Source organism: Ornithorhynchus anatinus, chromosome 11 (assembly GCF_004115215.2).
Source record: "Ornithorhynchus anatinus isolate Pmale09 chromosome 11, mOrnAna1.pri.v4, whole genome shotgun sequence".
In the NCBI taxonomy this organism is placed as follows: domain Eukaryota; kingdom Metazoa; phylum Chordata; class Mammalia; order Monotremata; family Ornithorhynchidae; genus Ornithorhynchus; species Ornithorhynchus anatinus.
In genome coordinates, this window is record NC_041738.1 from 39,783,136 (window position 1) to 39,797,513 (window position 14,378).

At 46.7% G+C, this 14,378-nt stretch overlaps 1 protein-coding gene across 2 annotated transcripts in view; it reads right to left on the minus strand.

Annotated features, from left to right (window-relative positions):
• Positions 1-14,378, minus strand: part of WWP2 (WW domain containing E3 ubiquitin protein ligase 2) — a 110,916-nt gene that overhangs the window by 18,027 nt on the left and 78,511 nt on the right. For both annotated transcript variants that reach the window (XM_029075197.1, XM_029075198.2), the window contains 2 exons: positions 8,542-8,716; positions 1,901-1,955 (listed from right to left, as the gene is read on the minus strand). In XM_029075197.1, the coding sequence (XP_028931030.1) occupies positions 1,901-1,955; positions 8,542-8,716 (230 nt within the window). The remainder of the gene's footprint in view (positions 1-1,900; positions 1,956-8,541; positions 8,717-14,378) is intronic.

Genomic DNA, 14,378 nt, shown 5'->3' on the forward strand with positions numbered 1-14,378 from the left:
TCAGTTGGTACTTTTAGCTTTTTCTATGCCTGAGATGTTTTTCTCTGGTGTTTCACTTCACCGATCCATGACATCTTTCCAGCCTAAGATCCTCATTAATGAATGCCTCAGGTGGGGGAGTATTTCCTCCTTATCAGAGAATGAAAAACCCTGGCTCCAGGTCACAAATTACTCAAATTACATTACCCTTTTGGCTGTCACACAGCATTACAAACTTACACTTAATTTGATGCCCACATAGATTCCTAGGACTTGATTTTATCTTTGGGCTATTTCCATTTCTCCAGCCTCTCCAAAACCTGGGATCCAGATTGCCTTCCACCACTCTCCTGCCCCGTTTTTATACTTGTGTTATTCCCTGGAATAAATCAGGTGTGTCTGGGGTGGGGGGGGAACCTTTTAACTCTTCCAAGGCCCTAAAGGGCTACTAGAGTGTCCCTGTAGTGTACTGAATGGTAGCCAGTCAAATGACATCATAGTGGCCTAAAAGAATTAAAGCAGTTCTTAACCTACACCCAGTAAGTAGCTTATATGAAGGGAGAATCAGGTTCCGCAGCTGAATTTTCTAAGTTAATGCTCATACTGTCATTTTCCATCCTTCCAAATCCTCAATTGTCTGTCCCAGGTTTAATACAATCTGGGAGAGCGACACTAAAATTTACTCTCTCCTCCTAGACTACGACATTCACTAAATCCTTCCGCCTCCACAGACAGCTATGTCCTAACTTCTTCCTAACATCTCAAAGGACTTTTGTGTTTCCTAGGATGGCCCACTTGGCCCCGGCCCACCAACCCTCCAAACTAATGATTAGCAACACTCTCTCATTTCAGAGTGTAGAAGAGATACCTCTGCTTCCCAATTACATTCTAAAGGATAGTGGGAGGGAGAAATCCTCTGTGTTGCTTAACCATCCTGGCTAAAGAGAACCTGGAATGCACCAAACCTGCTGATTATTTTGCCAACCACCCACTACTCTCCTGCTCCCCGCATACTGGTATGACTCCCAATCTCTCTCTCTCTTGCTACTGGCTGCATTCCACTTATTATTCCCTACTGCTCACTAGGAGAACAGCTCCCATTCCATCCCATAACCCTCAATCACTGGTATGATCAGGGACTTGCATCATGTAACATGACGGGCGAGGTAAGTGGTAGATGCCAATAGACAGTACAAATTCAAAGGATGGTGTATTCCAAGCCAGCCTGAAGTCTCAATGATCCACACCCATGGCTCCCCATCTTTTGATCCTCTGGGGGTGAGTCTTTCAATTGCTGCAGCCCTGCAAGGGGAGCTGGGCCTGAAAATAGCAAGAAGAGGAATTTTCCCAGACAGTGCCAGGCTGAAGAACCCAACAACTCAGATGGGATAAAGTGTTTGTTCATCTGACTCAACCCCTCCTTAAGTTCAGAGACTAAAAATAAAAATGCTTCATCTGAAGCAAGAGGGAAAACCACAATAAAGTACATAGATAGCCTGAAAACCCTACATAGATAGCCTGAAAACGCCCTTGTCAAAACAGGGATCAGACTGGAGGCCTGGGATGGCATGGACCTGCAGGGCAGCAGTCTCACAATCTTTTGGGAGGACCACCCCTCGCAGAACCAAGCTCCTAGCACAAAGGTTAAGGGGAACTGCAGCAAAGGGGAGAATCAACCGACCGATTTTTCTTTTTCCCTACCCTCATGACCTCCCCCGCAAACTGCTCTGAAGAAGGAAGTGAGGCTAGGGAAAAGTATCAGTGACGAAAATGCTGGAGGAGCAAGAAGTGGCTACACGTGAAAACGTAAAGCAGGAGATGGACAAATAGCTGGTCTTCTACAGGTCAGGACGGGAGTTGAAAAGTAGGGGAAGGTAGGTACCGAATGGGGGGACAGAAATCCGAGAATTTGGGTACTTACCCCAGCCGGAAGGAAGAGGGCCGAGTGGGTCATGGTCAGACGAGGCGCCAGAAGACTAAACACGACAGACACGGCAAAAATAACACACACACAGAACACAGAGCAGGTTAAAAAAAAGGTCTGTAAAAAAAGAAAGTGAAGCTGACTTTTGGTCTCTAAGTTCTTAGCCATCAGGTCTCCTGTGCTGCACTCCTCTCTGACACTTAAGGGGCTAACGCAGGGCCTGGAGCTGAATCTGTTTCTTCAAAATCCTAACTACCCCACTCCCCCCCGGCGAAGAGCATTGAGGGAGTTAAAAGTCAGGAGGGGGAAGAGTGGGACGAGGGGTAGAAGGAGGAGATGCCCGAATGAGCTGGATCAGGGCAGCTGAGGCTGGGGAAAGGGGCTGGGGACTGGCGGGAGGATTCGGGAGCAGGACTTGCTGGGAAGTCCAGACGTGTGCTTCTGCTCCGCTCCCGCCGGCCAAGACGACTGAAATCACCACCACTTCCAACTTTCTCCAAGAACCACACACAAGAGGGGAAAAAATATCGCAGGCCTTTCCAATGAAATCATTCCCACAAGCCCTGCCCACGCCCAGAACTTCCTGGCTGCAAATTGCGCCCTCCTCCCCTCCCCCCCTTCTCAATGTGCTGTGAAAGTAAGCAGCAGTGGTGCAATATTAACTCAAACTGAAGGAACATTCATGCCCTCTCAGACAGGCGTCTCCCCCCTGAGCCCCTTCACCTCCCACCCCCTTGTGCCCCCCCCGGGAATGTTTTTATTTCTTTTCACAAAGCACCTTTATTCCTGCCTCTAGTCAGAGCGAGCAGAGCAGTGGCTCCTTATCCAGACTGAACCTGGGATACACAGGGTGCGTGTGTGGGAGCTTACCTCTCTGTGTGTGTTTGTGTGTGTGCCTCACCAGGGGAGGGTGGGGAAAGGAAGGGGGCCGAGGGGAGAGGGAAGGGGCAAGAGGGAAGAAGGGAAGGCAGGGGAGAGGAGAAGGGGAAAATGGCCCAGGAGCTGGAATGTCAGAGCTAATATTAATTCCCTTGCGCTAGGTCTCCTCGAAGGTCTATATGGAATGGCATTGCCAGCCTCAACATTCAAGAATCTTGTGGAAATACTGGGGGGTGGCGGTGAGTGTTCTGAGGAGGGGAGGCAGGAGAGGACAGAAGAGGGAGAAGGGAATGAGAAGGAAGTGGGAGCCTGTCAGATGCTTTTCAGAGTAAAATAAAAAAGCATTGTTACTTAAAAAGACCTTCTTATTTCACCTAGCAAAACTAAATTATTGTATTAGGGGATCGAGTTCCAAACAGCAGACTTTGGGATGCCTAGTTTGCCGGCTTGGGGGAAAGAGAGTCGCGCTCCAGGAAGAGAAACATGAATGGAGCTCAGTCTGGGCTTGTGAAAACATTGGATGATTTCAATTGCTGCCCACCTTCCCCCGGCCCCCCTAACCACCACTAAGAAGACAGAGAAACCTTATTTCCACGGTGACAACGCAGGCTCCCAGAGCCCTCTACTCCAGAGGTTTCAACAAAGAGGTTTAGTCAGAATTTGGGGGCCCCTTGGCGATCAAGTCCTAACACCTCCCAACAACCTAGTGTGGGATAGCGATTGGCCTGTCTCTGGACTTGATGGCAGAGGGGAAGAAGTCGGAGATGGCCATTAGTAATTAATTGGGACCAAAGGAATCACTTTTAAATGTGACAAACTGGGCAGAGAAGTCTATGACTTCGTTTGGACAGGCAACTACAACCCCTAGGGCTCCTCAAAATAAGGCTACGATTAACTGCCTCATCGGGACAGTGATCCACACAGGCGTACCCAGGTGGTGGCAAGTTCTGGTTTAGAGAGAACAGGGAACTGTGACTGCCTTTGTGGGTGGTTTTTTTTTACTACAAAAGTTAGTATTTGGAGATTTTTCCTGAAAGGCATTGATTTGGGGAAAATCTCTTTATGTCTACTTTAAATTTGAAAACGAACCTCAGAAAATCACCCTGAGAACAAAAGCCTGCAGGTTGCTTATTCCTCAGATAAAGACCTGGCAGAGATCCATTTAAAAACCGGAGAGTCCCATATTGAGGCTCTTGAAGTCACACAAACGCATGACACCAAGAAGAGAATTTTAATTGGTGAGGTAGCTCATGAAAACTGAGTCCCCAAACCTCTGCTTAGAAGCGGTACTTTATAGTCAATTTTAAAACCTTGGGAAGCAGAGGGAGAAAAACTATGATAGATGTGAAAGAGAAGATATTTTTAGATTGCAACTGAAAATGGACAGAATGCTTCCAAGTAGAAAATTGCAGAGATGCTCTGGAAGTTCACTGGTGGGAGAGCCTTTCCTCCAATCAAATCGGATTTACTGAGCGCGGAGCACTGTATTAAGCACTTGAGAGAGCAATAATAATAATAATAATAATGTCATTTGTTAAGCGCTTACTATGTGCAAAGCACTGTTCCAAGCGCTGAGGGGGGGATGCAAGGTGATCAGTTTGTCCTACGTGGGGCTCATAGTGAATCTCTGGAAAATGGAAATCCTCTGGAAAATGGGGATGAAGATTGTGAGCCCCACGGGGGACAACCTAATTACCTTGTATCTACCCAGTGCGCAGAACAGTGCTTGGCACATAGTAAGCACTTAATACCAAAATTATTATTATTAATCCCCATTTTACAGATGAGGCAAAGAGAAGTTAAGTGATTTGCCCAAAGTCACACAGCTGACAAGTGGTGGAGCCGGAATTAGAACCCATGACCTCTGACTCCCAAGCCTGTGCTCTTTCCACTGAGCCACGCTGAGTACAATATAACGCAGTCAGAGAGACATTCCCTGCCCACAGTGAGCTTACAGTCTACAGTCCACAGCTCCTTAAAGCTGGGAAGGGCCATTAGAGGAGAGAGATGGCAGCTGGAAAGGAGTCCCATGCAGAAGAATCTGGAATTTCTAAAACATCCAGTGTCAATGCCACAGGCAATATATCAACATGCCAAACATTAATCATTATCTGGATTTGCATGTTGTGTAGCAGACCACACCCTTCTACAGAGAAGCAGCGTGGCTCAGTGGAAAGAGCACGGGCTTTGGAGTCAGGGCTCATGAGTTCGAATCCCAGCTCTGCCACTTGTCAGCTGTGTGACTGTGGGCAAGTCACTTAACTTCTCTGTGCCTCAGTTCCCCCATCTGTAAAATGGGGATTAAGACTGTGAGCCCCACGTGGGACAACCTGATTCCCCTATGTCTACCCCAGCGCTTAGAACAGTGCTCAGCACATAGTAAGCGCTTAACAAATACCAACTTTTTTTACAGTACGAAATGGCATTAAATAATCTAAGCCATAATTCAAGTGAAAGGTAAACTCGTGGAATCGGTACCTTTGATAAGGTAGAAAATAGCAATAGGTTCAAAAAGGGTTTGGACACATTAACGGGTGACGGGTCCACAGTGAGTTAAGCGGGGAAAAAACACAGAAACGTGAAGGGAAAAGGCAGGGATATCAGATGTCGATTCCTAACCATTAGGATAGATGTCACTGTGGGCTGGTCTGTGTGAACAATTGGTCCAAACCTAGTAATTGCATCCCTGGTGTTCTGTTTCGTTCCTACCTACCTCCTACCCAGCATTTTCTCAGAGCAATCCTACACACATTCCTAAAAGGGGTGGAGAAAAGATGGGAGAGAGCAGTTGAAAGAGGTGATAAGAGGGTTACAAAGAGGGAGAGGGCACAAATAAAGTAAACAGCAGGTGAGATGGAAGGGAAGCAGACTGATGAGCTTAAGTTCATAATGACAGTTTTTGTGGAAACGTAAAATTCTGCATAGAGTATGTGGCACTTTTAAAAATATGTTAAGGAACCTAGAAAAGAAACAGGAGTAGGAGAACAAAAATAGAGTAGTAAAGTTAAACTAGAAACAGCAAAATTTAGAAACTACTGCATACCAAAGTCTGACCAAAAAAAAAGTAACTGCTCTTGTATCTGTTTCCCGGCTCTCCTCTTTATACTCCCTTGCTGTTTCCAATTCTCTTACACTTCCCAGTGGAGTTAGGGAAAAGAGAGACTAGAAATGGCTTCTGTAAGTGGCTCACAGAAGAGTGAACGGGGGGGAAAAGCAACGAGAAAAGCAGTATTGTTCCAACTCTCAGCTCCCTCTGAGATGAATTAATATCCTCTATGACTGGTGGAATAGCCTCTAGACTATAAGCTCCTTGTGGGCAGGGAACGTTTCCACCAAGAAGTAGGATTGCCCAGTGGATAGAGCATGGACCCGGAAGTCAGAAGGACTTGGGTTCTAAACCTGGCTCTGTCACTTGTCCGCTGTGTAACCTCGAGTGAGCCATGTAACTTCTCTGCACCCCAGTTACCTCATCTGTAAAATGGGGATTAAGACAGTGAGCCTCTTGCGAGAAGCAAAGCAGTCAAAACTCTGCAGGGGGGGAGTGGAAGGCTGAACGAGGAAGGCAGGGGAGTAAAAAGAAATTTCAACTCAAATTTTGCCTTTTACAGTATTTCCACATTAATGCTTTTGACTCGAAAAATGCAATTCAGAAAGTGGATTCAGGTTCAGCTTGGATAGCGAGGGAAGGGGGAGTGCTGCTACTGAAGTACCAGCTCTTACGTCTACCAAATCGTGCCTTGAGCAAGAGCCAAACTCCAAACAAACTTCACAGATGCAACTCTCCCAGTTTCAACTCGGACAACTGCAACGCAGTTGACTGGAGGGAAAATCCAAATGGAGCCGAAGTCAGAAGCCCCAAAAAGGTTAAAAAAAAAAAAAAGGTCTAATTTTCCAGCAAAAATCCTACTTCACTCAGAAAAGCCATATCCTCACCTCACAGGACTCCAGTCCCTGCCAGTAGGCAGGGAATCTACTTAAAGAATTTTAAAAGGGTCACTTGACTTTTCCCCCCCCCTTAGGGAAGCACTCAAGCCTGGCTGCCAGATCTGGGTGCAGTTCATGACATCATTGATGCTAGTTACGCAGATATAGCCAAGAAGAGAAAAACCCCATTCTTCCCTCATTCTGTGACCCAAGCTTTTCCCTCTGCCCACTGCAGGTCCCAAGCCAGTGCTATCAACCCCTAGCCCAAGGGAGGATCCAAGAGGTGGATTTGGCGGGGTAGGGCAGGAGAAGGGAATAGACCGTCCCTGCAAACCAGAGGAGCCAGGTCAGCAGTGGAGCATTCTGGCCTGTTCTCCAGATGCCGAGGCTCATAAAAGGGGCGTCACTCAAGAGCCCCCACCCTCTAGATCCAGGAGTCGGCGGAGTAGGAAACAGAATAATATCTGAGAACTCCCTAGAACCACCTCATCCCAAGATACTGCTATAGCAAGGCTCTTCAGACTCTTCACTGATGAGGAATCTTGGTCTTAGTGAACAAAGAGATTCCATTAGATTGGAGATCCTAGCTACTGACTGGAGATCCTGGCCACTCTGGCTTGCTCGACTCAATGAAAGATTGTGGGCAATCATCTCTCCTTTGCCAAATCCTGCCAGTTTTTCCCAGCGCTTTTCCGTTTCTCTCCAACCAAACCGCTACCAACCTGGCACGAGCTCTGGTCTTGCCATGGCTCTACTATTGCCATTTCCTCCTCACTTATCTTCCAGGCCCCTCCTCCTCCAATTTATCTTACACATACCTTCCCAGCACCCTGATGCCCTAGTAAGCATGACGCTGAAAGGATCGGGGAAACTATCAACCTTCTTTCCCATGGTGTCCTAAACTGCGTTCTGACCTCATCTCCACTGAACCTTTACCTTATTACACATTCTTCTGCCTACCCTGCTGCCATTATATACCAGTTTGACTTTCCATGGATCATCCCCCTGAAGTCTCTTCCTCGACTCAAAACTCTTTCCTGGCTTCCTGCATCTCTCCCCATCAAACAAGAACACCTCACAGTAGGCTTCAAGGCTCTCAATCATCTTACCCCATCATAACTACCTTCTCTCTTCCCTCACTATTCCCCAACCCACTCTTCATTCCACCCAAGCCGATCTTCTAGCTGAATCAGCTCTCGCGACTCCCCCACCTCCATCCTCCAAATATCTCGCTATTTTCCTGGCTTGGAGCTCCCTCCCTCCCAACATCAGACATCAGTTCTCCCCAACTTCAAATCCCATCTCTACAGTAAACTTTCCCGAAATAACTTTCCGACACTCTGAGCCATATCACCCCTTCAGCCAAATATCCACTTTCTTTTTGACCTCCTAACTGAAAATAGTGTATGTTTTTCTCCCCTATTACAGCCTAAGCTCCCCTGTGGGCAGGAAGCATTACTCTGTCCTATTCGAGAATCTCGTACAGCGCACCACACCCAGTGGGCATGGAATAAATACTACTACGATTACGAGGTGGAACTTCAGCCTGGATGGAGGCTGGGACGAAGTGATCTGCCATGACAGTCCATTATAAAGGCTCTAAGACAGAGTTTTCTCTGGCTGAAGGTGAGATGGGGGAGGGGAGAGAGGAAAAGAAGCACGTAAGGAAACATGAGAATCTTCGAGAAAAATGTCAAGTCCGGATACGGTGTGCGGAAGTGAACGGATATTTTCACGATCCCGCTTTCTAATCTTGCACCATCATACAAGCTACGTGAAGCAGGCACTCCGCTGTTAGAAGCTCTCTTCGTCTGAAAGCTCTCCGAGACTCTTACCTGATAGAGAAACCTCTGACTGAACTGCTGCATGGCTCCTTGGAGCTGGTTGCGCTGGGACTGCCATTGTTCGTAGTTTCTCACATACTCCTCTGTCGGGCGCTGCCACGTGGTGGTTCTGCTGTTGTGATCCACATAGTAATACCTGCCTCGGGGATCCACACGCTTCTCCCAGCTAGAAACATCAAACCCCAAATGAGTATGACACGGATGCTAAATTCTACGGTCACCTAAGACAGGAGGTGGAGGGGAGGCTGAGCAAATACCTGCCAAGACAGAAGAGCCTGGGACCTTCCAGGAAGCTGGGCCCAAGGGGGAAACAGAATACTGAAAAGTAGCGGGACCTAATAGAAAGAGTCCAGGGAGAGGAGTCAGGAGACCTAGATTCTGATCCCAGCCGCCTGCTGCGAGACCTTGGACAAGTCACTTAACTTCTCTGTGCCTCAGTTTCCTCATCTGTAAAGGTAAAGCATGGCTCAGTGGAAAGAGTCTGGGCTTGGGAGTCATAGCTCATGGGTTCGAATCTCGGCTCTGCTACTTGTCAGCTGTGTGACTGTGGGCAAGTCACTTAACTTCTCTGTGCCTCAGTTCCCTCATCTGTAAAATGGGGATGAAGACTGTGAGCCTCACGTGGGACAACCTGATGACCCTGTATCTCCCCCAGCACCTAGAACAGTGCCCTGCACATAGTAAGCATTTAACAAATACCAACATTATTATTATTATTATTATTGTTTAGACTGTGAACCCCATTAGAGACAGGGGCTCTGTCTGATGTGGTGGCAAGGAATCTACTCCAGGGAATCACACAGTGCTTGGCTCTGAATAAGCAGTTAACAATAACAACAATTATTATTGTTGTGTGAAAAGCAGTGGCGTGAAGGTCAGTGAAAGAGGGGAAGGAGTGTGGTTAGGCAGAGGAGAGGGCTGGAGTTACAAGGAGGTGAGGATCAATTTGAGAGGGCCCAAGAAGGTCTGGTTCCTGGATCTCTGCTTGCCAACAATACTCCAAAAGTCCAAGAGTGGGGGAAGCATAATGGGATGGTGATCCAGGACTGGGAATTACTGATATGAGATCAAAAGAAGTATGGGGGGTGAGTTGGATGGGGAGGATGAAGTTGAGGGCATGGATTTGACAATCAAAAGAGGGAAGGTTAGGGCAGGGACATCTCAGCCTAGGATAAGCGGAGAGGGAAAAGACACTGGAGGGCTCTGTGGAAGCAGAGGATAGGTCTTCGGTGAGAGGGATTGCGGGAGAAAAGGCAGGATAGGAGGACGTGGTCAGTGTGGGATTTCAGAGATGATAAAGTTAGAGATTGTACAATGACTGGTGATGAGGAGATGCAGCATGTGTTGAATTACAAAGAGAAATAAACACATATAGAGTCCGAATAATTACCTCCCCTTTTTCTGCAACCCAGATACAGAAAAATGGAGGTCTCCAGCAGAAGAAATGCCTCATTTAGCGTTGGACTTTGAAAATAAAGCAGTTGCATTTGAGTTGTGAGAGCTCTCACAGGAATTCAGCACAGGAGTGAAGGAAAAAAATAATTACAAGAGTCAAAAATTAGGAAGAAAACTATCAAATTAAAGTTGAGAGAAACCCATTTGCCTAGAGTCCTCATCTGCTGGACCTTCAAGGTGAGGGTGAAAGCACTGAATGACCTAAAAAAATATATATATAACCCTCCCAGTACAATTCTTGGCACCAGCACCTGGAATGAAGATTTGAAGAACTGTACCTAGGCTGCAGTGACTAGAGCTGCTGCAGGAATAGGGATGTTGTCTGGAGAAGCCCTCTCCCACCCAGGAAGGATAAGAAAAGGACCAGTCTGGTCACCGAGGGGCTATCATCTCCTACTCCCGCAGAGGCCCGGAAGGAAGCAGAGAGACCAAGTGTCAACTGAGAAGATTATCTATCACTCAGCCATCACTCTCCAGTCAGATTTCTGGGAAGGTGTCACAAAGTTACCCATCATCAAGTGTTTGTGACTGCTCTTTAAGAGACTGAGCGTTAATGTGGCATTTAAATTTTGCAAAACGTCCCTGGAGAGAGAAGAATAGAAAAGGAACAGTAGTTGGGCTCATTTAAGTCAAATGAACGTAGAAAGAGAAGAATCTTATTTTCCTTCTTAGATGGAGAAAAGTCAAGAGGGCGGGAAAGGAGGCTTAGCTAGATGGACTGATTACTTGTCGAGATGGGTTGCAAGTCCATTGGGGAAGACCCATCCTGCAGGAGTGGGCAGAGGCCGGAGAAGCAGTCACACGACCCGGAGCTTGCCGACACTGGGGCTTCTGGGTCCACAGGATGGCACCTGAGACTCCAGCGCTTCCTCTGAGCCTGCCCACCTTCCCCAGGGAAAAGCTTCATCCCAGAAGACCAGCGAGTGGAAAGAGCACGGGCCTGGGAGTCTGAAGACTTGGGTTCTAATCCCGGCTCTGCCGATTGCTTGCTGTGTGGGCAAGTCGCTTATTTTCTCCGTTTCTCAGTTCTCCTGTACTCCCTCCTACTTAGACTGTGAGCCCCAAGTTGGACAGGGACTGTGTCTGATCTAATTAACTTGTATCTACCCCAGGGCTTAAGCAGTACTCGACACATAGCAAGCGCTTAACAGATATCACTAACAAAAAAAAGACCAAAAAAAAAAAAGAATAGGGAAGGCAGGAAACCTACCCTCCAAACTGTATGACTATTGGGAAGATCGTGACTGTTCAAGCCAAGGATGGCCCAGCTGGGAGTGGTGAGGAGCCCAAAACTTCACCACCACCCACGATAACAGTCTACTGTTTTACTCAGCACTGTTATTGATTTATTTTTCACTGCATTTGGTCATTTCATTTCTTTCCCAGTCTATCTGTCCTCTGCACCTGCTTTCAGACAGAGAGCTATCTGGAGCTACAGCACAGATTTGGGAGTCAGAAGGCACGGGTTCTAAACCTGGCTCTGACACTTGTCTGCTCTGTGACCTTGGGCAACTCACTTCACTTCTCTGTGCCTCACTTACCTCCTCTGTAAAATGGGGATTAAAACTGTGAGCCCCATGTGGGATAACTGGATTACCCTATATCTACCCCAGTGCTTAGAACAGTGCTTGGCACATAGTAAGCACTTAACAAATACCATTATTATTATTATTATTATTATAAGGGACCTCATTTGAATCAAATTCCTTGAATCTTTTCCCAGTGCTTAGTACAGGGTACTGCAAAAAGGCCCTTAACATATGTCAGAAAGAATTATGATATTGCAGCCATACATCCCGTGCAGCCAAGTCTCCATATTCCTTTATTCCTGGGTTAAAAAAAAAAGGTTTCCATTTGGTTGGAATAAATTGGGGCCAGAAAGTGAGCACTCTGACTCAGTCTTCACCTTAGGATAACTTTTCCATAATTTTCAGGACCCTTTCAGCCACTGAGGTACCAATTTCCCTAAGAAGCCTATTCTTCCTTCCATTAGGTAGTCGAGAGAGAACAACAAGCGCACGGCTTTCCTCTGTCCCATTCAGACCTGGCTATTCTCTCATTTTCACTGCAAAGATTGGTCCAGGGCAACTGTTTTAAATCTCCTTTGAATAGAATTCACGAAGAAACTGTGGGAAACGAAAGTGGTTAGGGTTTGGATGAAACAGAAGAAATATCTCCCAGGAAAAGGCCACCGTCTTTTGAAATAAAGAAAAGAAATCCTACTACCAGTGCTCATCTAAAGTGCAAGCCTACACCACAATACTCCTGGGTTTTGGTCCTCAAAACTGTGACAGTAAAACCTGTATTGTGGGGTACATTTCCCCCCATAAGATTCCATGCAATTTGATTCTATTCCAGAACCAGCCCTATCACAAAAGTAATTCTAAGTCCCTTCCTGCTCCCCATATTTTTGATCCCTTCTCCTCTCTATTCCTAATGGCTTTCCTCATCTTCCCAACATCCCAAATTTGATCCTCTCCTTCCCCATCTTTACCAGGCCTCAGAATGCAGGGGGAGGGGAGGAAAACTGTTGGGAATTGCGGAGAGCAAGAAAGGAATGAGGCAAGAAAGAGATGGTGGAGGGAGTGGTGGGGTGGGAATTTATTTACAAATAAATTCAGGATTTACAAATGCTGGGGCAGGACAGCAAGTAGCACAGGACGTATCCCCATGTTGCAAATAATGTGGCGAGGCGGCAACTCGGGGTACCCCTTACAGTCCTGGAAGGGAGAAGGCTCTCTATGCCATTCCTGAAGGTCCTTGAGTTTTCCTCAGGGACAATCCATTCAGGTACAAGCCTGGTCTGTCCCTATTTAACTACGAGTCCTAACAGGTAGAATGCAGCACTGCAACTGTTTAGAGCATCCCTGAAAGGCTTTTATTGTCCTGTGTCACATTTAGGCACAATTTTCATATTTGAAGTGTGTCCTACCAAGATTCAATCATTCTACAGCCAAAAGGGAAAAACAGACCAAAGATTATAGAGTTTATTTCCTCAGCAGGGGAAACTGGGAAGGAAGAAAAGAAGCGACATCCACTGGAAAACTCCGAGCTAAGGAGAGGATCTGGAAAGTGGTGGCGAGCTGTATGGAGAGAAAGCTAGGCATCATTTGTCAATCATATTTACTGAGCACAAGATTGATATTTGCTCATCAGCACAGCTCAGGAAGTTTCAGGTATTCCATTAATCAATCAATAAAACGTACTGAGCACTTCCTGTACAGAATACTCTATTAAAGCACTTGGGAGGGTACAACAGATTAGTAAATACGAGCCTTGCACTCAAGCAGTTCTAAACCTAGTAAGTGAAACAATGAATTACAAGTAAGGGGAAGCAGCAGAGTTAAAGATATGTATACAAATACTTGTGGTGGAGGGCAAGAGAAGTACCCGATGCTAAGGTGACATGGAAAGGCTGAATACAGGGGCAAAAAAGGATGGGGAGATGAGAGATTAATCAGGGAAGGCCTCTTGAAGAGATGTGATTTTGTAAGGACTTTGAAGATGGAGATAGCAGTTCTCTTCTGTCCGCCGGGCGTAAAGGAGGAGAGAGTTCCAAATAGGAGGGTGGGCGTGAGCGAGAGGTCGGTGGCAAAAGGGACGGCGACGAGGCACAGAAAGTAGATTGGCTTGAGAGGAATGAAGCCTGCAAGCTGGGGTGAAATGGGAGAGGAGCAAGGATAAGAAATGGGGAGAGAGCTGATTGAGTGTCCTGGAGCCAATGGTAAGGAGTGTCTGTTTGAATGAGAGAAGAATGGCCAACCAGTGGAGGTTTCTTAGGAGTGGGGAGACTTACGCATGTATCCTCCCTTTTGTTGGCATCCCTTACCACCCCACATTCTGGAAAGAAGTTATATGAGGAGCGGGCAAGCCCAGTTTTCTTAGGAAGGTTTTGCTTTTACTGAGTCACAGAAATTCCCTTTGAAGAGCTCTCAGGGCATACAGCCATGTCTAGAAAGAACTTTGTGTTCCTGGCATGCGGGAAACCACGTCACCTTACCTAAAGTTTCAGAAGACACTCCCCTCGGTGCCCCCCCAATTATGGTACAAATGTACCCTTCCCTGCCCTGTCCAGCAATAATGGGGTGTACTGCTTCTTTCAGTGACTGGGCTAAGGTAGTGTAATATACATCTCAACTTGGCCACAGAGCTCCCCCGACTGTCTTGATAGATACAAACACACACACAAAGAGACACACAAAGACTGAGGCAAACTGAGTCACAAAGAGTGAGAGTGTAAATGTTTTTTAAAATATAGTAACTCCAGTTATAATCTGAGTTTTAGGGCTGAAGAGCTCCTTATAGATAGACTAACTGTGGTATAAAGGAACTGGAGACAGGGAATGCCTGGATTTCATTTCAGGCCCTGAGAT